Source organism: Triturus cristatus, chromosome 11 (assembly GCF_964204655.1).
Source record: "Triturus cristatus chromosome 11, aTriCri1.1, whole genome shotgun sequence".
Taxonomy (NCBI): domain Eukaryota; kingdom Metazoa; phylum Chordata; class Amphibia; order Caudata; family Salamandridae; genus Triturus; species Triturus cristatus.
This window is the reverse complement of record NC_140594.1, coordinates 320,541,807-320,566,542: the sequence shown is the minus strand read 5'-3', so window position 1 is coordinate 320,566,542 and position 24,736 is coordinate 320,541,807. Positions and strand designations below refer to the sequence as shown.

At 45.0% G+C, this 24,736-nt stretch overlaps 1 protein-coding gene across 3 annotated transcripts in view; it reads left to right on the top strand.

The window, feature by feature from the left end:
• The window catches only part of WSB2 (WD repeat and SOCS box containing 2), a 401,974-nt gene that overhangs the window by 337,488 nt on the left and 39,750 nt on the right, over positions 1–24,736 (top strand). For all 3 annotated transcript variants that reach the window (XM_085634631.1, XM_085634630.1, XM_085634632.1), the window contains exon 9: positions 10,057–10,164. In XM_085634631.1, coding sequence (XP_085490757.1) covers positions 10,057–10,164 — 108 coding nt within the window. The remainder of the gene's footprint in view (positions 1–10,056; positions 10,165–24,736) is intronic.

The window sequence follows — 24,736 nt, the reverse complement described above, 5'->3', positions numbered from 1 at the left end:
AAAACTCTTTTTCAGACCGCTGCAGCTGGCACTGGTAGCCGCCGCTAATGGGAGGTACTGCTATGTATTCTATGCACAGATATGAATTCAGCAGCCCACATGCCTCGAACTGAATATGCTACTTACCAGTATGCATCTGTTCTTGGCATGTAGGGCTGCTGACATTCATATCGCCCACCCTCCTCCCCGGCATCTGTAGCAGCTGCAGCTCTCAGAATTACTGTATAGCATGGTCATCACTTTCTGTATCTACTCCATCACTGCCACAATGGCGAAAAACAATCTGAGGATGGAGAGGATGCCCATGCGCACTGTGGTCCAGGGGAGGAGTCACCTATCTCAGGATACTTCGAAGACTCTTCCAGGACAACAACGTGCAAACATCCGGACCCAACACTAGGTGGCGATCTATGCACAGATATGAATGTCAGCAGCCCTACATGCCAAGAACAGATGCATACTGGTAAGTAGCATATTCATAATTTATGGTGTACATTTCTTGCACAAGTTTCTTCACTCTGCTTTCCTGCCTCCCAAAAGAACCTTTATCCCAAGTTTTAGTAACAAGAGTGCTGAGCAACGATGCTGATGTCCCAGAAGATCGCAGCCCTGCTGCCAGAACAATACGCAATTTACAGTCAATGCCAATGAGGATTGAAATCTACAGACTTATGGCAGGAAGCCCAGACAAGGTCGCGGATCTGTTCTTCCATGAGTAGAATCTGAGCTTCCCCTGTTATTACTAAAAGAGTATTTCATTCTCAGCATTCATTAATGGCTGGGTCTCCTTATGTGTGCTCTGCCCCTTGTTGAAAGTACTTACGCTAGTGGTGGACCCAGCTTTAACCAACTTAATGAATACCTCCTTTGCCCAGATTGGAGTCCAGCGGTGTATCTTATCTCTTTACCACTATATATCATGTATACATATTTATAAAGATATATATATTATATGTGTGTGTGTGTATGTAGATAGAGATGTATATATTGTAAGTGGAAAGTAACAACTCATTGTTTTTCTAACAATATATTTGAATGTCTTGTTCGCCTCCGCATTGGGCTTTTGTCTAGCGATGGGGACTAAGACCACGTTGGTAACCATCCTCTTTGACTTCAGATTAAACATGAAGGATCTCTCTGCTGCTTTTTATACTGTGGATCATACCATCTTGATCCACCCTCTGGATGTGGTAGGCCTTCTTTGGGTGGACTTGGCATAATTCTTGTCCTTTATGGTCGTAGCCAGATTTTGGAGCTCCCACTATTCAGTTCTAAGCAACTGTCAAACTCATTTGGGGTTCAGAGGGACTCTGCTCTTTGCCCATTGTATTTAACAGCTACATGCAGTCACTGGGGTCTGCCATAAGATAATTCTGCTTGTGAGTTACTTTCCTACACAGAGAAAACGTGCCTTGTATGGCCACACTGCGGATACAGCAGGGAATCGCGTATGGGTCCACGTTTCCCACTGACATATCTTTCCATGAGGGAACTAGAAAAATGCCACCTTTCTGATAACCTAGTGACAAAAATAATCAATAAACTAAAATGAAAAAAAAACCTGGGCAGTTGTAAATGTATTTCATAGGTCATTTAGAAGTGGGAAACAAAGCTTCACAATGAGTCTGCAGTTAATATGTTATAAATGTACAGTGCACCACAGCCAGTGATGCTGCCGATATTTATTTTGCTTACCACATCTATCTTGTAAACCCTCACATATTTGACTTTGCTGTATTTGGGACAATATTTGTACTGTTCGAATTTTCTGGTTTTTGAGAGTTGCAATTAAGAGTTCAGTAAATTTGTTTAAAGAAAATATATATCTATTTTCCAGTACATCCGGAATGTACTGGGGAACATATAGACTTGCCTTCTCTTCAGTGATTTAGCAGAAACGTTTGGAAAACAAGACTTGGAACGAATCATGTGCAAACAGGCAGACAGGGACTGAGTCAAGTGCCAACAAACCCTGGTGTTGCCGGTGGCAGGTTATTTTTATGGTAAGTGTTTCTTCCTAGCTACTGAAATGTGGCCTCAGCCTATCGAAGTGGCAGGATGGATATTCTAAAGGCGTCCTATACCTTGACTTTTTCAAGTTAATTTACAGTCCAGAAACCAGGTGAATGTATACAGTCTTTCCCAGAATTAATGTTAGAGACTCTGCAGAGTCTTTTACATAAATCAGCGTTACATCTGCCCATAGTGAAATCATATGGATGCTTGTGCCCAAAAGATACCACAACGTCCAAATCTGCTTCACATTGTCCTCTATGGAAGCAAATATGACAAAAGCAGTAGTAACACGGCATAGTTCTTCGTTGCACGTCCTTGCTGATTATCATCTCCAACTCCTTTCCTTTGAAGGTGATTAATTATACAGAAATCTGTTCCATTTTAAAACTTGAGGTTAAAATGTCATCCATTGCAAGGTTTGAAAAAGTTGATCTGAGCCGCGATATAATACATGATCTGCATTCAAGAACGCACAACATATTCATGAAACGAAACCCTAACATCTTAAGTTTATGGCTCTGTAGGTCCTAGGTTTAAACCCAGTCCCACTTACTAAAGAACTGATCGTTGTGTGAATCTTCATTGCCATGGTTTTACAAAGGATCTTAATTTCTAGATTTTACATTGATAGGTGTTTCATTTCTCCGGTATATTTACCATGAATCAGTTCACTGATTTAGTGCTGCACTTATGTTGTCCTTAGGTCTGCCCTTGCCCGTGCAATTTCTATAATTGCAGTGTCAGGGCATCCTTGTACATCAGGTAGAATTCAAATGGGAGTCCATTTAATTCTATGTGCCCCACTTGCCTGTTGACTCCATTACGTGCATGTCTAACTTTTCTTTCTAGCTCGTATCTCTGTTTCATTTCTAAGTTGGTGACCTTGGCATTCACAAGTAAGTTGCACGTTTGGTGAGGGCCTGGTATAGGAGTCTACAAGTAGTCTTTCATTCAGATTTTTAAGCAGTTTAAATATTTCTTGATGTCCATTATGTTTCGAGCAGCAATTTCTAACACTGATCTTCTGTCTTGTGGCTTTCCTATGTATTAACTAGGCCAGTCATCAATTTACCACTATTATTCCCATTCCTTACGGTGACATGTGTCCTACTGTTTACTTCTGATAATCAACCTGATACAGAACATGTTTGTGTTCAGCGGCTCTCTTGAGCAGCTCAAACTCGGAAAATGAGTTTCAAGCTGTATAAATGTTTCAAGAGTTATGCATTAGTTCCTTCCTTATACAAACTACTAGACCATATGAAAAAGTAAAAGGCTGCTAAATTCAATTAAATCCCTTTCACTGTTCTTCCCATTCACCCCATCCCAAAAAATAGTATTCCAGTTCCCTTTTAAACTAGAACTCTTAGGTGAGCAGAGAGAACTGACCATAAAAGACCCTCCCCACCACTGCTCCTCCTTTTTAGGTCTCGCTGAGCCAAAGGCTACAAGAGACATTTTATATGTGGGATTTTCAAAGTGCTACCCACAGTCTTTTGGCTGGCCTAAACCTTGAGTGCACGATCACATGCACGTGCACAGCTGCTCCTCTGCTCATTGCATTCCCCCCTCCTTCTCACCCAGCTCTTTGATGCTCTGCTTGATTACTTTCACTTTCGCCGCTTTGACCCTTGCATTCCCCCCTCCCTTCTCACCCAGCCCTTTGATGCTCTGCTCGCATCTCCCTCCTCCCTGGGCGTGAAGGGAGACAGAGCCATCCTGCTTGATTAATGGCTTTGCATTCCCATGTGTTCCCGTAGTAAACATGCCCGAGGCGCCAGCCGAGCACAAGGCTCACGGAGACATTCTCTTTACCCTCGTTAGTCCCTGTATCTCTATTTCCTTCAGAAGCTCCTGCTTTTCCTACCTTTCTGCCCAGCGATTTGCTTGTTTTTCTTAACTTTTGGTATAAGCGTGGCACCTGGGTGCCACGATTATACCAAAGGTAAAGAAATTGAAAAAAGCATCTATTTCTTTACGTTTGGTATAATCGCGGCACCCGCGCTTTACTTTTAATATTATAAGTAAAGCGCGGGTCCCGCGATTATACCAAAAGTAAACAAATAGATTGTCTCGGTGTTCCAGCATCATTCACTGTGTTCCCATCATGTTTATAAGGTTACACGCGAAGGTAGGATACAGCATCAAGATAGCTCAGTGAGTTCATGTGCCCATTGCGGAGCTGCTATGTGACAGTGACTTTACAGCATAGCGCTTCTGTTTAAACTTCTACAGTTTCTAAGCGTTGATGATGCGAGTAGTACCGCATCTATTGCAAATATTAAAACATCCATTAGCAAGAGTTAATATTGCCCTCTCTTCCGGAGCAAATTGCTAACTTCTAATTAGGGGCTATTTTTGGTGAGAACTCAGGCCTTGCAGACGAAGTTGTGTAATTATGGGCGGGAATATATGTCGAGCTCTCGGGCCAACCCTGCCTGTTTGGGCTGTGAACGCCTCTCTGGTTTCAGAGAGGACAGGACTCTGTGCTATTAATTGGGGACAGAAGCCAGCAGGGTCCCAAAAAATCAAAGCCACCTCATGGTCGGTATTATTAAGCCGTAATGTCATGGAAACAGTTTCATTGTCACCGGGGGCTTTATATATTACATCATACTGCTCTGTAGCGGTTGCAATAGCTAACAATGGGATGGGTTTTCAAAAAAATTTCAATGTACATCTTTAGTAGGTTTACTCCTCGGTTTGGGCGTACATTTACTCATTTTTGAAACTCAAAGGATTCCAGGAGTTTTCATAAAAAAGCTACGTGCATTAATACTTCCTCACTCACGACGGCAGTTTTGCATGCAAATCTGTAAAGGATGTACAACTACCATGCAAAAATGTTTTGCCTGAATCAATTGTAGCTTTAAAAAAATGTTTCACTTCACCTAAACCCTCACCAATTTTGGAGGTATTCCTTGACCATTTCCACTATGGGAATGGATTTACTCCTGCTGTCGACAGAAGTAAATCTGTAACAATCTCCAAAAGGAGAATGAGCTGAGAAAAAAATTGTGAAAACCCCAAAACAAAAGCGTAGCAGGACATTCTAGCAACGTGACACTCAAAGAATACCTTATAGGGCATTTATTCACGCAAAAATACATGTGTGAGAAAATCTTTTCAAAAGCAGAAACGCATGATTTTTTTTAATGATAAAAAGATGCTGTGCGCATGCACATAGGCGATTCCTCCACGCTACCTATACGTGCACATGCTAATTGCCCTGACACTGTGTATCGTGATTTGCTAAGAATACCACGGTGGGGCATGCACGACTCACGAAGACAATTACACATGTACATTGAACTTACATCAGCAAGTGGATTGTTTTGCGAGCAAGGGAGTAGACAGAGAATTAAAACACCCCTCACTTTTAACCAAAGCTCTTATGGCATGATGCAAGTCACTGTGACCCTCCCCATAGGAGTTCTCTTGTCTCTTCCACCCAAGCATCTATCCTTTCATCCTTCCAGCTACCCACTAATATCCACCTTTTCACCTTTACATTCTGTCATCAATTCATTCTTTCATCTATCAGTCAGTCTTTCACCATTCTGTCTGCCCACCCACCCATCTCCAAACCTCCCCATCCATCTCCAAACCTATCCATCCTTTCTTTCAACCCTCCATCCACCCTTTCACTCATTCATCCATCCTTCCACCCCATCCATCCACCCACCCACCCATCCAACCTTTCACTCATACATCCCCTTTCACTAATTCATTCATCCACCCTTCGCTCAGCCTTTCACTCTTCCATTCCTCCATCCATCCTTTCACTCATTCACCCATCCTTTCATTCATCCATCAATCTTTACCTTATCAATCCATTTACCCTTTCACACATCCATCCATTCTTTCACTCACTCATCCATCCATGCTTTGACCATATGTCAATCCATTCACCCTCCCTTTCATTTGCCCTTCCATTCTTTTACCCATGAATTCATCCTCCCTTTCACCCAACCATCGACTCTTTCACTGAGCCCTTTGTACAGCCATCCTTTCACTCATCCATCTTTACATCAATCCCTTCACCCATCCATCCAACCATCCATCCTTTCACTCATCCACCCTTTAACTCTGTCCATACATCCACCCATTCACTCAATTCATCCATCCATCCTCCCTTTCACTCATCTATGGACTCTTTCACTCATCCACTCTAACAGCCATCCTTTCACTCATCGCTCTTTACTCCAATCCTTTCACTCATCCATCCATCCACTCCTCCACCCTTTCACTCTGTCCATACATCCACCCATTCACGCTAGCCATCAATCCATCCATCCGCCCATCTTCACCTTGACTCATCCATCCATCCTTCAACTCATCCATTCTTACATTCATCCACTTTCATGCAGTCCATCCATCCATGCATTCTTCTATCCTCCCATTTACTGATCCATCCATTCCATCACTCATCGATCAGTCCTTCCACTCATCCACCCTTCTACTCCATTTATCCATCCACCAGTTCATCTGTTCAGCTATCTCTCCATCCTCTCTTTCCCTCATCCATCCATCCTTAATTTCATTCATCTATCCATTCGCTCATTCGCCCACTCTGTCACGCAACATATCCATCCATCCTCCTTCACTCATTCATCCATTCTTTCCCTCATCTAGCCATAAATCCATCCTTTCACTCATTCATCCATCTTATTTTAAAAACTTTTATACAGCGCGAACGTGACCCTAGTGGGTATCAGAGCACTTTACATATGAGTTGAGGAACCCATAGGTAGATAATTGTGGGAGAACAACAATGATATAACAGCCGGGAAAAAATGACTACAAAATGACATAAAGAGGCAGGCAATGGGACAATACAATTTCCAAGTAGGCCATCAATCAGCGGTACGTGATAGGACACAAAAGGACAAAAGTTTCTAGCTTAGCGCGGAGTTCATCAGTGTAGTTTTCACTTCCCTTTTGAAGACGAGTATAAAAGGAATCAGTCTAGTTTCCGGAGGAAGGTAGTTCCAGATTCTCGGGGCAATACCTGAGAATGTACGATTGTAGAAATCCATCCATCTCCCATCTACGCATTCACTCACCCTAATCCACCCTTTCACTCACACATTCATCCATCCCTTCAATATGCCACCCATGCACCCTCCCTTTGGTTAACGTTAATTATGAGCCTTTGTCTGCCGATTTGCAGAAAGAGGAGGCCCATCAAGAACCCCCGCTGTTGCTGCTAAAGAGGGGAATTCACAACACCCCACTTTGCAAATGTGAATTCACACTCTGTATTTCCAAAATGTGAACGTGAACTTATAAATCTGTGTACATTAGATGGGTCTAAATCTGCTTCAATGGATGGCAAGGGAATGTTCCCTGTCGGGGGTGCCCCGGAAAGTCTATGTATACCCACAAACTTGTGAGTTTGTTGGCATTCACATTTTTAGGTCTCGCGCCTAGCGTTGCACAGCATAGCAGTGCTCGCGCAGCGAGAGTCCTTTTGTCCGGGGTTCAGAAATGGACCCTGGAATTGTACACGCTAGTGCTTGTGTTTTTTGTTTTGTCTTCTATTATTCGGCTTTTAGTGGCTGGATTTTTTAGACAGAGTACACAATAGGCCAAAGGAGGGCGCATCGCTCCACCCACGGCCTATTGGTGTCTGTTACGCGCACTAAAGCCTATCTGGTTTCAATTATCGTGCCCAAACACGGGCGCGATAATTGAAACCATATGGCTGTCTGTGGCGCGCGCACCATTGGCGGCTGTCTCTGCTTCCAAAAGCGATTGCTTTCGGTTTCGCGATCGCTTTACTTGTGGCTTTGCTTTCAGTTTTGCGATCACTTTACTTGTGGCTTTGCGGCTGCAATACAATTTGTTGCCTAATTGGGAGGAATGCGTGGCTAATCTTTACGCGGTTACAAGGTAAAATAAATGAAGGCGGTTACAAGGCAAAGTAAATGAAAATATGCGGCAAATATTTACTTCGTTACAAGGTAAACCATGCGTGCCTAATAATTGCACTTTACTTCTCTTTTTCTAATGTCGCGTCAGGCTTACTGAAATAATTGACTGTATCTGCTTAGTTACGAAACAGGGACTTGTTGGGGCTAAGTCATACTTTCTGACTGGACTGAAAACGTGGGATTTTGGATAGAGTTCTTTCTCTTTCCGTTACCTGATTCCCTTAAGTTGTGTGTGGTTGTGTGTGTGTGGGTGGCTGTGTGTGTGTGGGTGGCTGTGTGTGTGTGGTTGTGTGTGTGTGTGTGTGGGTGGCTGTGTGTGTGGTTGTGATAGTTGTGATTGTGTGTGTGGTTGAGGTTGCGTGTGTGGTTGAGGTTGCGTGTGTGGTTGTGTGTGTGGTTGTGTGGTTGGGTGTGGTTGTGTGATTACACATCACATAATTACACTGTATTCAATACAACATAAATACACTCGACATATCACTCAGTACTACATGATTGCACATCCCATAATTACTCTCTACTTAACGCAAGATAAATACACTCCACACAATACCACTCTGTGCCACATTATAACACAACACATAATTACACTGTACTCAATGCGACATAAATACACACCTTTCACTCAAGTTCGTGCTATATAAAAAAAACAACAAAAACAATTGCAATGCAATAGGTCTCACATTACTGAATCTTTGAGCTGCTATTGGTGTTGCATTATTATTAGCAATGCCAACAGCTCAAACGTTAATAATGCGAGACCTATTGCATTGAAAATGCTTGTTTGTTGTTGAACTCAATTCAAGCATGCTAAAGTGAGATAGATTTGCCCATCATTGCAAGCCAAGGGAATGTGTTAAAAAAATACCATAACTAAAGCATAGGCAATGTGGTCTCACTGACTCATTACTCAATTGCATCTGGCTGTTATTACAAAACTTTGAACAGCATTTTGTTTTTGAATCTCTTTTAGGCATTTATAGAAGGTTTAAAGAGATTTATCCTAACATGTATTGTCCCAACACAGTTGAGGAGCTTGAATATTGTATTCTGATGTTGCCTTTTGACATCCTGCATTAATGTGATCTCAAAGAGCCACCTTGGTGGCCAAATACTTTGTTACTTTTCATTTGTAAATTAGAAGAAACACCCATATATTGATAAAAGTTGCACATTCACCATGGCAGAATTTCATAGTTTTCACAAATCTGGATTCAACACCTGAGCTCTTACGGAATTCATTCACTAACAGAAGAGCCATCCTGTATTACATTTGGCACACAAAACTATTACGTACCATAAACTGAGCCTTTGCAGTCTTTACCAGCCTCACAAAAGCCAAGGCCATTTTGAAATCCGAGTTCAACAGATGTATCCAGACCTGCTAGGCACAAGCTTGGAGGTAGCTTTCTACACCACCACCATCCCATCACCCCACAAACCCATTATGGCTCCAAGAAAGAGATCGATACAGTTCTTTTGTAAGACAACATAACCAATACCTGACATTTGCTATGGAGCTTTGTGTTGTATGCCTACACTTTGAACAAAAAGCCATTTCTCGTCCTTGCTTACCACCACATTAAAGTCAATGGTTGCACTGTTGTACATGGGAATCTGCAACAGTGTCATGCTGTAAACAGGCAAGGTTCTTTCATGACAACTCTCAGTTTGTAGCTTGTGTTTGAAGCAGATGTACATGTGGCCCTCCAAACCCCTGTGGCTTAGAAGATGAGATTATTGAATCCACTGATGTTGACACAGTAAAAGGAGAAATGTTTAATTTGTATTCCAAGTACCGATGCATTGCTTGCCTTGGGGGCCAACCCTCGAAGTTGGGGATATGCACAGTATTTCAATTTACAAGAGTAGCAAGCTGCAAACCTGTGATTACAGCTAAGTAATCCTTCATTCATCTATAGTTAATAATGTGTGGTGATTCGTAAACCACCACCAAGGCCTTGAAATTACTTATTTCCTTTCTGGTAAGTCTGTATTCTTTAAGAGATGTTGAACTGCTTAAATGACAGGGTTTGTGGATGTTGTTAACACCCGATACAATTTAACTTTTTTAAATTCCCTGTGATCTATTTGATTTTTTTAGATTTCTGAGGATTTGGGCTTTAGATGTGGAAGCTCCCATTGCTTTTGCACCCGTTACCAATGGGCTGTGTTGTACATTCTACCCAAAGGGTGGAATTATTGCCACAGGGTGAGTACAAATGTTGTGAACCTTTTGTATTATAGCAGTTCTCTTTCACTGCATAGATTAATAAATCTGTACACAAAGCCTGTAGGCTAACTTGTTTGCTTTTGTATTGACTTGTTTTCCCCATAGATGTTTAGACTTTTCCATCTCCCCTGTGCTGAGCCCTTTTTTTAATGTTTTGAGCACCTTACACTTAGGCCTTCCTAACGTTTTTTTCCTACAAAAAGTATCTAGGTCAAATGTTCATCATCTTTCCCTACATCCTAGCTATTCTAAAGGTATCCAGGGTTTGTGGATTCCCTTTGTGGGACCTGAAAAATGGGGGGAAAATGCTGTGCAAGAAAGCATATTTTTTTTGCAAAATTGGCTTCAGCAAAAGTTTAGATCATCATCTTCCCAGCTTTTGGGGACAAGCAGAGTTGTAAAAGAAAAAAAATATTTTTTAACCGAGTTTTACATTTTTCTGACAGTCATTTTTTCAATTTTGTGTGGTTTAGGTGTAATTGCAGTTTGTTGTGTAAACGAGTGTGAAACCCATGGCTGAACCCAGAAAGCTTTACGTTTTTGAAAACCAGACAACATTCTGAATTCAGAAAGGGGTCATTTGTATACATTGTTCATGTAATTGTTGAAATAAAATAATAATGAAAATGGGTAGGAAAGATAGCAATCGGTGAAAATATTTTTATCTGTACTTTTTTTTTTTTACCAGGTGGCCCTATTACAAAAGTAACTTACAAATACATCTTTCAAACCACTATGGTCACAAGGATATACTATTTTTCTTGGTAGTATATAAACGTGTAATACTCAGAACTAACAAATGAGCTGCAGCTTGTAATGATTTTTCATAGTGTACCAACCATGCAGCAATTCATATAGTAAAATACAATTAATAAAAAAAGGGTACGAGGGATACCTGTGTCATTTTATAATATGCACAAGATACTGAGATGTGGGTATTTGTACACCTCTGAATCTGGTGTTACTCATACTGTCATGTGATTCAGGGGGTAATTAGCAAAATGTGATATTTCTTGAACAGTGGCTTACATTTAGAAGCCATTAATGGAGAGAAATCAATGTACAATAATAAATATTATACCCTACTGTGTAAGACCCCTTCTCTTGGCAAAAGTGGTACCCCACTTAGTGGCTAAGCCTAGTGCCTGTGACACAAAAGACCCCACAATGTTTTGGAGATGGTGGGAACTGCAATATTTGTGCCTGGGCTCAGCCACCACCTTTCTTTACGTAGACATTTTTGAAAACTAGACACACAGTGGAGCTTAGGGTGGTATGCTGTGAGTGGATCCCACTAGTTTGTCATACCAACGATGCTCTGCAAACCTGAAACTTTGGCTAAAATAAAACACTTTACACACATTCCTGTGACAGAAAGTTGCACAGCAATTGCACTCATTTTCTAATAAAAATAATACCCTCTATTGTGTGGCTGGCCTGAGCACACACAACAAAAAAGGCCCCAAAACATGAAGTGAAGACATCACATTTCTTGCATGAAAAATCAACCCTTGTTTTGGCCATGTGTGAAATTTGTGACTGCGGTACAAAAGGGGGTGGTGATGGACGGAGCATCAGAACCAATCAAACACTCACACCCAGTCAACAGATCTGGGTTTGATCCATCACTGTTCTTTAGCCCACTCTGCCACCCCAGTTCAGACATGGCCATATGCAAATCAGTCTGACCCTGTGCCTCATGGGAACAGTCCAGCCCGAACTGCCAAGCCATGCCTTCCCTGGACCGGAAACAAGCTTCCTAGGACCGGTTTCTGGCATTTCAGCCGTCTTCAGCCAGGCTTGCTTGAATCCAGTGGCAAAGTGAGCAAGGGACTCAACACTCACACCCAGTCAACAGATCTGGGTTTGATCCATCACCGTTCTTTAGCCCACTCTGCCACCCCAGTGCAGCCCGAACTGCCAAGCCATGCCTTCCCTGGACCGGAAAGAAGCTTCCTAGGACCGGTTTCTGGCATTTCAGGTGATGGATCAAACCCATATCTGTTGACTGGGTGTGAGTGTTTGATTGGTTCTGATGCTCCGTCCATCACCACCCCCTTTTGTACCGCTTTGTTCGCCATAAGTTGGCAGGGTATGCTCAGACGTTGAGTCCCTTGCTCACTTTGCCACTGGATTCAAGCAAGCCTGGCTGAAGACGGCTGAAAGGCCAGAAACCGGCCGTTATACACACACGATGTGGGATACTGTCGCACAAGTGCTGCCACAGTGCCCGGAGGAGGCCCTGTTGCTGAGGTTTGAAGCGCAGCAAAGTATATACCGCCGACTCGCTGGGTGGAACGATTTCCACCTTGGTAGCCATGAGGCTCTACACCTGGCTAAGAACGTCTTGCTTCTCTGCGGATGTCCAATCTACCCTTTTGGACTTACCCTTTGATGGCCGTAGCCTGTTTGTCACAAGGCGGACAATGCGCTGAGCGTTTCAAGGATTCTAGGGCTACGACCAGAGCCTTGGGCCTCACTGGTACTTCTTGCCCCATGCAGTTTGCCTTTTGTCCCTTTTGTGGGTATGGAAGGGGTGCCCTACCACGTTTAACCCAGAGCCACCGGGCCGCGCAAGCTATCCAGCCTCTGCGTAGCCGGGGACATGGGACCCAGCATCGTGGGTCTGGTGGCCAACCGGTTGGCCAGTCCACCAATGACCCCTCTGCAGCAGCCTCCAAGCCTCCCTAGCCTGACCTTTAAGGGCCACCGGTTGCCAGTAGACGGCAGGATCCGCCATCACATCCCCGACTGACACAACATCACGTCGAACAGGTGGGTAGTGCAGATAGTCCGAAGGGGTTACTTCCTTCCCTCTGAGACTATCCCTCCCTCCATGTCACCAACACCATCGTATGTTGGAGGATCATTTGGCCCTTCTCCACCAGGAAGTTACAGCTCTCTTAGCCAAGGGAGCTATCGAACGCATCCCTGTGCCAGAAGTAGGTCGTGGTACCCAAGAAGGACAAAGGCCTGCGTCCTATCTTAGGCCTCAGGAACGTCAACCGCTTCCTCCAGAAGATGTTAACCATGCCTGCCCTCGACCCTGGAGACTGGATGGTATTGTTGGACTTGCAGGACGCTTACTTTCACATCCCTGTCTTGCCTGCCCACTGGCTTTACCTTCAGTTTACCGTAGGCCACGAGCATTTTCTGTTTTCCGTGCTCCCCTTTGGCCTCACCAGTGCCCCTCGGGTGTTTACAAAAGTGATGGCGGTGGTCTCACATCATCTGCGCAGATCAGAGGTTCCAGTCTTCCTCTATCTCGACGACTGGCTGTTGAAGGCGGGCTCACCCCAGGCTGTCGTCTCTCACCTCCAGAGTACGGCGAGCCTCCTGCATACCCTGGGGTTCACTATCAATGTGCCGAAGTTGCACCTGATTCCCTCTCAGAAGCTCTTTTTCATCTGAGCGGTTCTGGACACAGCGCAGTTTCGGGTCTATCATCCCAAGCAGCGAGTCCGGGATATTCAGGCTATGATACCAATGTTTCAGCCTCTATCCCGGATTTCGATGAGAATGACCCTGAAGCTGCTGGGCCTGGTGGATCATGGCAGATGGCATATGCAGACTCTGCAGTGGGACCTGAAGTTCCAGTGGGCACAGCATCGAGGGAATCTTTCTGATGTCGTCCAGATCTTGGAGGGGACTGCAAGTCAGTTGCAGTGGTGGCTCACAGACCAGGATTGGGTCAGCGGCAGATCACTCTCCCTTCCCCAACCTGAGTTTACAGTAGTGACGAATGCGTCACTTCTGGGATAGGACAGCCACATGGGGAAGGCGGAGATCAGAGGTCTCTGGGCTCCGGCAGAGTCCGGGCTCCACATTAACCTCCTGGAGCTCCGGGCGATTCGTCTTGCACTGAAGGCATTCCTTCCCTCTGTCAAAGGAAGAGTAGTCCAGGTGTTCACGGACAACACCACCGCCATATGATACTGCAACGGGCAGGATGGGGTCGTGGACCCTATGTCAAGAGGCTCTTTGCCTTTGGACTTGGCTGCAACATCAGGACATATCCCTGATGGTTCAACACCTGGCAGGTTCCCTGAATGCCAGGACGAACAAACTCAGCCGCCGGTGCATGATGAATCACAAATAGCATCTTCACTCAGGAGTGGTGCAGAGTCTTTTTCAGCAGTGGGGAGAGCCTTGGTTATATCTATTCGCCACCGAAGAGAATGCGCAATGTCAGCTGTTCTGCGTGTTGGAGTTTCCAAGGCGGAACTCGTTCTGCAACGCCTTTCGTCGCAAGTGGAATTGCGGCCTCCTGTACGCCTTTCCACCTGTACCACTTCTACCCAGAGTGCTGAAGAAGATCAAGCGCGACCGGGCCCAAGTAATTCTTGTGGCTCCAGACTGGGCACAAAGAGTCTGGTACCTCGAGCTCTTGAGCATGGCCATCGATCCCCGATGAGACTGCCTCTTCGGGAAGATCTCCTGTCGCAGCAGCAGGGGACGCTCCTCCATCTGATCCTGTCCAGTCTCCACCTCCTTGCGTGGAGATTAAGAGGCTACCGTTTGGCTGAAAGGTAACCTCCAGTAGGACTGTGCGCCCACTCTACCAGGGCGATGGCAACTAGTACTGGTTTGGGACATGGAGTTCAGTTGGTTGACATCTGCCAGTCTGCCACATGAGCATCCCTGCACATGTTTACTAAGCATTACTGCCTGAATAGCTAAGTCCAGATAGACGGCTTTTTCGGCCGTTCTGTTCCCCAGGACTTCCTGGTGTTAACTTAGTTCGCAGACCCACCTCCAGGGTTGGTATTGCTGGGCTATCTATTCTAAGGTAAGGATTCTGTAACTAATGGTCTCTTTCAAATTAACAAGTTACTTACCTTCGGTAAAGATGTATCTGTAAGAGACATTCATTAGTTATAGATTCCTTAACACCCCACCCATTCTCCCCGTTCTGCGAACTGTCTTTTAGGGATAGGGTCTCCCTTCCAGGGGCCTAGTTTTGTGCACCCGTGGTCAGTGTCTTGCATGGCTCTGCGCTTCTGGCATGGAAAGTAGTGTCAGAACGGACGTCGACAATAAGTCAAAAAAGGTTAGTCAAAAAGCGACAAAGGGGCACACTCTCTGGATCTGTGCTGGCTGGTGTGGAAAAAGAGAGAACTGACGTCCGGGCACGTAGACTGCATCTTAGTAGACACTGCAACGTCATCCCGGTGACCATGACGCCGACGACAAACGCGGAGTCGACCAACGCCACATACCGACCCGCAGGGGTACTGGGACGAAAAAATTTCTCCGGCTCCAGTCTGACGCCTGGGGGTAATTCTAAGGTAAGGAATCTATAACTAATGTATGTCTCATACAGATACATCGCTACTGAAGGTAAGAAACTTGTTCTTTTGGACCCAGCCGTATGCAAATCGTGTCAGCCCAAACTGCTAGCTGAAGTCCTCCCTGTAACGGAACACAAACCCCCCAAGAGTGGTTTTGCTGTTGTATAGCTCATCACTTGGTTCCAGTGGCTCAGTGTGCTTGGGACCCATGTCTTGGGATACCTCTCCCACTCAGAGCGTCACACTGAAGTATACAAAACAAGTGATGGATAGAATGCTTGAATTAAGATCAACCACTGGTAATTACACCATGCCTCCATATTTTGAACCCTTGTGTTTCAGTTCAGGCTGGACCATTTGTGTTGGAGGAGGGTCAAGACGGATTTGCATTTAGCTTGGTCCAAGCTGATGTGGTATGGTGTACAGAATAACAATGGAATGCAATGTGGCCCAAGTAGTTGCCAGATTAATTCAAGCATTCCATCGATCACTTCTTTGTACACTTATAGTTTTACTGCCAACCAGCACTATATTTAGTGTGGGGTAATGTGTGAGCCCACTTCAGCCATTGATCAAATGTGCCATTCACATTTTACTTTCACCCCCAGCAGCATACATCATACAATTGTCAGCCCAAATCAAGGACAATGTCTGCCAGCGGGGGTATATAAAAGTTCAAAAGCGTGGGACTGAGCGTGGATCCCTGTGGCACTCTACACTAAAGGGTTCAAGTGTCCGAATAACAGGCTTTTTTCACAACCCTGAAACATCCTGTCTCCTAGGAAAGAAGTGAGCCAATTCAGGACATCTTTTATTTCAGCTTCACTAATTCTTTGCATAAGGATTCCATGATCTTCTGGATCAAATGCTGTACTTAGATCAGAGAGAATGATGGCGCCAGACCCTCCCTTGTCCAGCAGCATTTTAAGCTCCTCAGTTTCCGCCAGGAGTGTTGTTTTAGTGCTGTGTTGCGGATGACACCCAGTCTGAGGGGAGTGCAAGATGGCATTCTCCTCCAACAATGAGGCTAGATTCTGATTACATGTTTTTTTTAGAATTTTAACTGCAAGGTAGTCCTGTAGTTCCCTTGACATAAGGGGTCAAGAATATAATTTTTTAATAGCAGTTTGACAACCACGTGTTTTCAGGCTGGGGGAACTAAGCCACTGGATAGTGAGAGGTTGAGAAGGGCTGGAAAAATGCATTCTGTTCTTTAATGGAGGATATGAGGGGGCAGGATCAAGGGGAGACCCGGACTTCGCTTTACTAAAGCTCTTTGGAATTAGTTACGGTGTGATGACAGGAAAGGCTTATTTGCCAGTTGCTAAACTGGTAATGAGATCTGCAAGAGATTCCACAAACTTAGAACAAGTCCCCTGATGTCTATATATTAGGACTCCAAAAAAGGTAAATGTTGGGGTCATAGATAAAGTGAAGGAGAGACTCTCACAATCTGGTATGGGTAAGGAACCATATAGACACTTTAGAGACTCTTTGAGAATAATGGCAATTCCCCCACCCACTTTATTTATGCAATCTCTTGGGGTAGGATGGGTTTGACCCATGCAGGGCAACCCCTCCTTTACCAAAAAACCCAGATACGTAGCATCTAGTGGGATCCTTGCTCATCTGCGAGCAGGGATCTGTTTTGAAAGAAGCGTCTCTGGAACGGGGAGACTCTGCACATTCCAGGGATGCCTTCCTCAAGTTTTCTGCTTCCCAGAGGGTGCCAGGAAGGCCCTGAGCAGCGGAGTAATTAAGAAAAGGCAAAATGGCCACCAAAGTTTCCCTTTTGGGGGCGAAGGAGGGTAGCTCTGTTTGAAAGAAAGGATCTCTGCTCGGAGCGCCCATGAGCAGGGATCTGTTTCAAAGAGGCATTACTGAAAAGTGGAAACTGTCCTCTTTCCAGCGATGCCTCCCTGAAAGGTGGCAAATCAGGGTGGATATTCCACCTAACGCATGCAAAGCTGCTTTTACCTGATCCTCATGGCATCGTCCAGTGGCATTTATTTATTTATTTATAAAGTCTTAGCGTGAACATGATCCCGAAGGGTATCGGGGCGCTTTTCAATTTGAGGGAGAGGAAGGTAATAGTTGCAGTACAGTCAGCAAAAGGAATACCCACCCAAACACATCAAATATGAATATCAAACAAAAGGTTACGAACAAAAGGGACAACAAAGGGTAATCAAATAATTGGGCCATAGAGAACTGGGACGGGAGCAAGTGACTAGTAAAGCAGAATAATACCAAAGGCAGGACTTGGGGTGTAAGTCCAGAGCATTAGAGCAGACATCCCGAGACCCTTTTACGGTAGGAACTTGTTCATGAGGAATCTTTTTACTTCCAATTTGAGGCAACCTTGGAGGAGATTCTGCGTATTTCCGGTGGGAGAGAGTTCTAGATCCTCGGCGCAGAGCCGGAGAAAGCTCGTTGACACGTTCTGTTTTTGCGAAAGATCTGTGGTTCCAGGAGGAGAGAGTTAGCATTCCTAGAAGGTCTACCCCCTCTGGATAATTCTAGCTTTTGCTCTAGATAACTGGGGGTTTTGAAATGGAGGGCTTTGTGAGACAGGCAATCTTTAGCTGAATTTTTGCTTCATAGGGCAACCAATTTAGGGATTTTAGGACAGGGGAGATGTGCTAGTTTCTTTTGGTACCCGTTGTAGGAGAGTATGGTCTAGTTTCCGAGTCTCGACTTTCTAGCTATACCAGAAGTGTCCTAAAACTGCTTATTTCTAACTGCTAGTGATTCTATTGACTTTTACGCATTACGCGTGAGTGTTTCCACTCTGCACCCGAATCCCGTGGGCCTCCCACTTCCTAACTGTTGGTAGTGTAGTGTAGCCCCAGCGATGGCCTAGGCCTATCCTATTTCCGTGACAGTGGTCCTTATACCACTTCTTTAGTATATGGTTTGCGTGGCCCCTAGGGCCTAACAGTATTACTTACCTGTGTGACTTAATGTATGCTTGAATAAGACTGTGTTGTACTTACCTCGAATCTCATAAAGAGTGCTGAGGGTTTGACTAGAATAAATACACGTTATTTTATATATATATATGTGTTGTGGTGTCCTTTCATGTGGTATTCAAGGGATTGCAAATGGTATAACAGCTGGATTCACATGCCATACAGAGTTTAGCCTAAGACTGCTCTTGTCCATGCTACCACTAGGATAGCTGGTCTATAAGGTTGACTTTACAACCAATCACCATAAGGGTTGTTTGGACTGATACAAGGTGTACACTAGAACTAGTGACATCATACATCAGGCCAACTTCTCACACCCGTGACCAATCTGGCCACCGCATTCAGAGAAGCCCTTAGTGGGTCCAAGGTATATTTTGGGGAGGCCACATAGCATAGCACTGCCATAGTCTAGCCTCGGCAAAACAAGCGCTTGGACCACTTGCTTGAAGTCCGCTTGTGGGAGGAAAGGTTTTAGATTCCTGAGTAGCCTCATTAGGTGATTAGCTCCCTTGCACACATTGCTGATATTTTTCATGTTCAGATGCTTGTCTAGGGTGAGTCCGAGAGATTTGGCTGAGTCAACAATGAGGGGGGAGCAGTTGAAGGCAGTGAGGTGGTTCATCCAAAGGTCTATTTTGGGGATGTGATTCGGGGGAGAAATAAGAAGGAATTCTGTTTTGGAGGTGTTGAGCAAAAGGTGGTTCTCAGTTAACCAGTTTTGAGTATTTATTAGGGTAGAGTTGAGTGATATGAGGTTATTCGGGGAGGAGATTTTCAGATAGTTGCGTATCATCCGCATACATGTGGAAGAGAATGTCCGCGGAATTTAATGCATTCGCTAAGAGTTCCAAGAACAGATTGAAGAGTATGGGGGATAGGGCAGAACCATGGGGGACCCCCATGGATACTGGTGATGGCTGGGAGAGAGAGTGGTTTGTCTTAATTCTTTGGGATCTGTGGTGGAGGAAGGACGAGAACCATTGCAGCACCGCACCAGCTTCAAAATGGATAGGAGGTTGCCATGATTAACAGTGTCAAACACTGAGTAAAGGTCAAGGAGGATAAGGAGGCAGGATTAATTTTGGTCGAGCATTTTTAAAATGTCATCCTTAACGTGAGTGAGAGCTGATTTGGTGCTGTGCCCACTCCGGAAGCCAGATTGGTGTTGGACCAGGAGGTAGCAATTCTCAATGTGGGCACAGAGTTGAGATTGGACGCATTTTTCTAAGAGTTTGGCTAGGGTGGGGATGTTAGAGATAGTACGGACCTTAACAACTTCCGCCCTATCTGCTGTAGGCTTTTTTAGGATAGGTGTTATCTGAGCAGCTTTTAGGCAATTCGGGATCGTACCTTGTGAGAGACGCATTGACAATCTTTGTCCAGATGGGGTTGACGACCTCCTTCAGTTCTTTGAAGATGGACGTTGGTAATGGGTCGCTAAAATGATTAGATGGGTTGGTGCTCTGAAAAATCTTGTTAGTGTCTCTTTCACTGAGGGAAGTGCGGGTGCTCCATGAGGCAATGTTCTTGGTGTTCAATCTAGTCGGTTTGATTTTCTCAGATAGGGCCAGAGGGTGCGCAGACCTCCCGGATGGCAGTAGTGTCTTCCTGGAGTCAAGATCTATATTGATGAGTCTGAGTTTCTCAGCAAAGAAGGCAGCCAGTTCATCGCATAAAGGTGGGCTGACTCGAGAGACCGAGCGGTTTGGTGTTTCCACCAATTGTTGTTTCACCAGCTCAAAAAGTTTCTTGGGGCGATTAGCGGCTTGATCGAGTTGGGATCTGAAGTAGTCGGCCTTCGCGATCTTGATTTGTTTGTTATAGGAACTCCTTACCATTCTAAGGATTATTAGTTGGTCCAAAGATGGATTCGATTTCCAGGATCGTTCGATTGCCCTAAGGTTGCGGCGCTCCGTGTTTAAATTGTCGTTGAACCAGGGTTTGGAAATTGTAGTTGGGGCATTGTTTTGTTGGAGGGGAGCAATAGAATCCATGATGATAGTGATAGTAGAGTTGTAGAAGTTAGTGAGTGCATGTACCTCAGTCATGTCAACTTGTGGCAAGAGGGCAGATAAACAGTGGGTTGCTAGATCTGCTGTATTGATATTTCTGAGGTCCCTTTTCCAAATCTTCGATTTCGTTGGTTGAGACTTTCTCTGGGAGACTTCCATGTTGATAAAAAAGAAGATGCAGTGGTGATCGGACCAATCGCACAGGGTAATGGTGTTCAATGTGATGGTGTGATCTTTGGTGATGATGAGGTCCAGAATTTCTCCTTTATTATGGGTTGGCTGGTCACAATGTTGAATCAGATCGTGATCAATTAGGAAGGATTTAAGGCATGTTACAGCTTGGTCATTGAGGTAGGACCAGTGAAGGTTGAAATCACAGAGGAAGATTTGGGCCATGGCAGAATCAACATTGCCAGAGATGATTTCCATTAACTGCTCGATGAAGGGGAGGTTGTCCCCAGGGGAGTGATAAAATGTGTGTAGGTTGCACACCGGAAGGTTGTGACTAAAGATATTGAGACAAAGGTATTCGCATGAAGATGACGTTAAGGGCTCCGAGTGGGAGACCGATAGTGTGCTCCGATGTATACAAGTTAGGCCACCACCCGGCTTCAGAGCTCTGTCTAGATGGATTATGTTGTGGGTAGGAGGCACTAGGAGGTCTAGGAAGGGAGTGGATGCGGGATTGAACCAAGTTTCAGAGAGGGTGATGATGTCTTTCTTGTTGTGTTGGATGAGGTCGAATATGTCAGAGGCGTGTTTGCTGGCTGACCTGCAGTTGAGTAGTACGCATTTAAGATGCACTGGTGTGCGAGGGGGAGGAGACTGTATGATGTTCACTCTCATAAGGTTGTCATTATTTAGGCCTCGGGTTGTGAGGGGGTTCTCTGTACGGGTTAGCCTGGATAGCTTGAATTTGTCCCTGAGTGGTCTTGTTGGTGTCTAAGATAAGTGAGTAAGAATTGAGTAGGTAATTGATATCGTTATACGCGAGATAGGCCTTCGCTCTTCTGGGGCGGGAGGGAGCATCTTGTAGGGGTATGGTTTTAGAGAAGGGGAGAGCGGAGGCTGACCACAGAGAGCTCTGTCGCCAGCAGGTGCTCTGGGCATCTTTGCACGGGTGAGGAGGGAACTGATCAAGGGGAGGTGTTAAATTGAGAGGGCTTATAGATCATGAAGTTCGTCTGTGAGAAGGTGCAGCTGGAGAGAAATCTTCCAGGCGCGCCACCAGGTCTGAATGCTGTGAGAGGGGTAAAGGCTGAGTGGGGAGTTCTGTCGGAGAGGAGGGTTCTCGATGTGTACCAGAGAGGTCTAAGGCAGTATTTTGAGGTTCCTGAGGCATGCGTCTGTCATCGCGGACTTGCAATGTTCCATGATGTAAGGATAGAATGGTTGGTGAGAGTAGGAGGGTAGAAGGGCCTTTATCCTGTGAGTTAGGGACGGTCCAGTAAGGGTTGAGTGGGCAATTGCCCGGACTCCGACCTAGCAGGTGATGTAGAAAGAGGGATGCGTGACGGGGGAACTTTCGATGAGTGCGATGGCGATTGGGTGAGGGGGGGGACTCAGAGCTCGAGATTTAACCTGTATCGGACTGGGGAATGGCAAGAGGAGGGAGCCAGTAGACTCGCCCGCATTCTGAGTCGGAGGTCTAGTGTATTGGGTCAGTCTGACAGGGGGTTGAGAGGTTCCACGATCATCTAAGGGGGGGGGGGGATGATTTAGGGCGAGTGTGGACCACCTGACTGTGGATGGGGAGGACTGGTTAATTCCAGAGTGGTGATAGGGTGTGGATAGGAGTCATTGGATTTAGCCGAGATCGCCTCCTTGAGTGTAGGGAAGATGTTTTCCATCATGGCTAAATTGGCATTAGAGGCTTGGATAAGGATGACAGCATTATTGTAGAGGGTAATAGTGGCATTAGCGTTGAAGGTGAGCGAGGGTGATGTCGTTAATTTGAGACCATGAGGTGTTTTCCTAGTGCCAGATATACGAAGCTTGGAATATATTGCATTCCTCCAGCATGCTCATTTTCTGGTATAGAAGATGTCATTAACTATATTACCCTTGTTTGTACAGAAGTAGACGTCAGAGAATAGTGTATCGGGTCTGCCTTTGAGTAAGCTATGTTTGTGTTTTTTAGCTGCATTTTTGGAGAGGTTAGGCAGGTAGTTGATAGTGAAGGCATGTGTGACTTCAGTGTAAAGTATGGAGTTCTTACTTTATTGATGGGCGGAGGCTGACATAGGAGCGATTCTGCATCAGCCCCAACAGCTACTATATGGGGGGGGGGAGGGGAACTCTAGTGCAAGCACCAAAAGGTCCCCCTCCCTCAGTTGAACCCTTCGACTTTCTGCGCGCTGCGGAGATAGTGTGAAATCAATCAATCAACCAACCAGTCTATTTGTATAACGCTGCTAATCACCCAAGAGGATTTCCAGGCGAAGTTGTTCACATCCTTGTCCCTCGCAGTAATGGGGTTAATTAACAATAAAGGCACTTTAAGCTGAATCCCTGCTCTTAAAATCTTATTTAAAAAAACTGTGTAAATACTTGAATCTATAATTGGCCAATTGACTATCGAAAGTAGTCCAACTACTACAGCACTATGCCAATGTCCGAGCTGTATAATGTAACATTTAAGGCATTGACCGTAATTGGGGTGGAGAAAACATTCAAGTACCACTGTCTTTGTGGATGATAGCCTTTTATATTTTGAGAAAGTCTATCTGGAAGTTAACAAGGTTTTTCCTATTTACCATTGCCCATTATAAAGATGAGGCCACAATTTTGATGTGCTTGAACAATTTGGGTCCTTGTTCTAGGTAAGCCACATTGCCCTAGTCTGCACTGCATCTCACCTTTAAAAGGTTCCACAAGGCGCAGACCAGGTCATTGCGCCCTTTCACTGTGAAAGTGCTTCCCACAACGCAGCCGAAAACATGCAGCTACTCTTGGGGCAAATCATCTGTTTGAAGCTGCTGGTCCGCCTTTCACTTTCAGGGTGGCAGCCCAGTTTGTAATTCAAAGGGGGGAAAAGATTGCCCTGAAGGTGGGTGCAACTTGTGACTACATCCACCTGCAGGAGGATGTCTTGGGGTCAAGAGTTATCATTGAGGGATGCGCTGACTATGTGCCACTTCTTTGTGGCTGATAGTGAGTGCTCCCCCTGACAGCTCCTTAGTCTCTGTGTCCATGTCTGTAATAAGGTGCAAAGGCAAACTTTTCCTCATTTGCATGGGAAATCCTCCACCTCCCTGCAAATGGGAAATCCACCCCTTGAGCTAGTGTCAGTCCAGTCTAGATTATACAAGGGGCAAGTCAAGTACCTGCGGCACCTTCTGTAATATAAAAGTGCCCCAAGGGCACAACAGTGGACACACCCATGTGTTGCAGCTCCATGGCTCTTTTGATAAAAAAAGGCCCCTGGTGTTAATTGATCTCCACAATTTGCGGAATGACGCTACATATTTCGAACAAGTCATGAGCCCACATCTTTCATAATTTTAATTCTTTATGATTATTTTTCAAACTATTTGTTCTTATTTCTAAAAAATGCACTCCATTCTAGCCATACCCCACCCACGCACCTATGTGGTACCCCGGTTACGCTGGAGCCCAACTAGGATTCCAACCCACCTTTTTCCAACACCCAACTCCCCCTCCTTTTTGGAACAGATGCAGGGGGAGTAGCAGAGAAAGAAGAGGGAGCAAAAAAATGGTCCAGTGACACGAAGCGTTAACACGACAAACCAGGAGCCAGACAACCCAAAAAAACTGATCATCAATATCTCTGATAGAACCCTTTCCATTGCGGAAGTAAGAGACTAGACTTCGTACCCACTCCAAAGGAGGACCATTTCAAACTTACCAGAGAATTACATCAACTCTTCAGAAAAATAAGACTGAAGTCCTACTTCCACAACAGAGTGATACCTGAAAGAGGAGACTCCGGCCTGCGAACACCATCGTATTTCGCCGCCATGGTACTCAGTGAAATCCTCACCTTTGAAAAGGCGGTTCTGAACGAAGTCAACAGATTAGAATCCAGAAAATCCTATAACAACCTACCCACCAGGTTGAGAGGGGGCATATCCACCCTCAAAGAAGACGATACCATTGTCATAAAACCTGCGGACAAAGAGTAAACCACAGTAATCATGAACATCTGTGATTATGAGCAAGAATGCATGCGTCAATTGGCCAACACGAAGTACTACAAAAAACTTGAAGCTGACCCCACCAAGACTCTGCTAACACTGATTAAAATCAAAGTGAA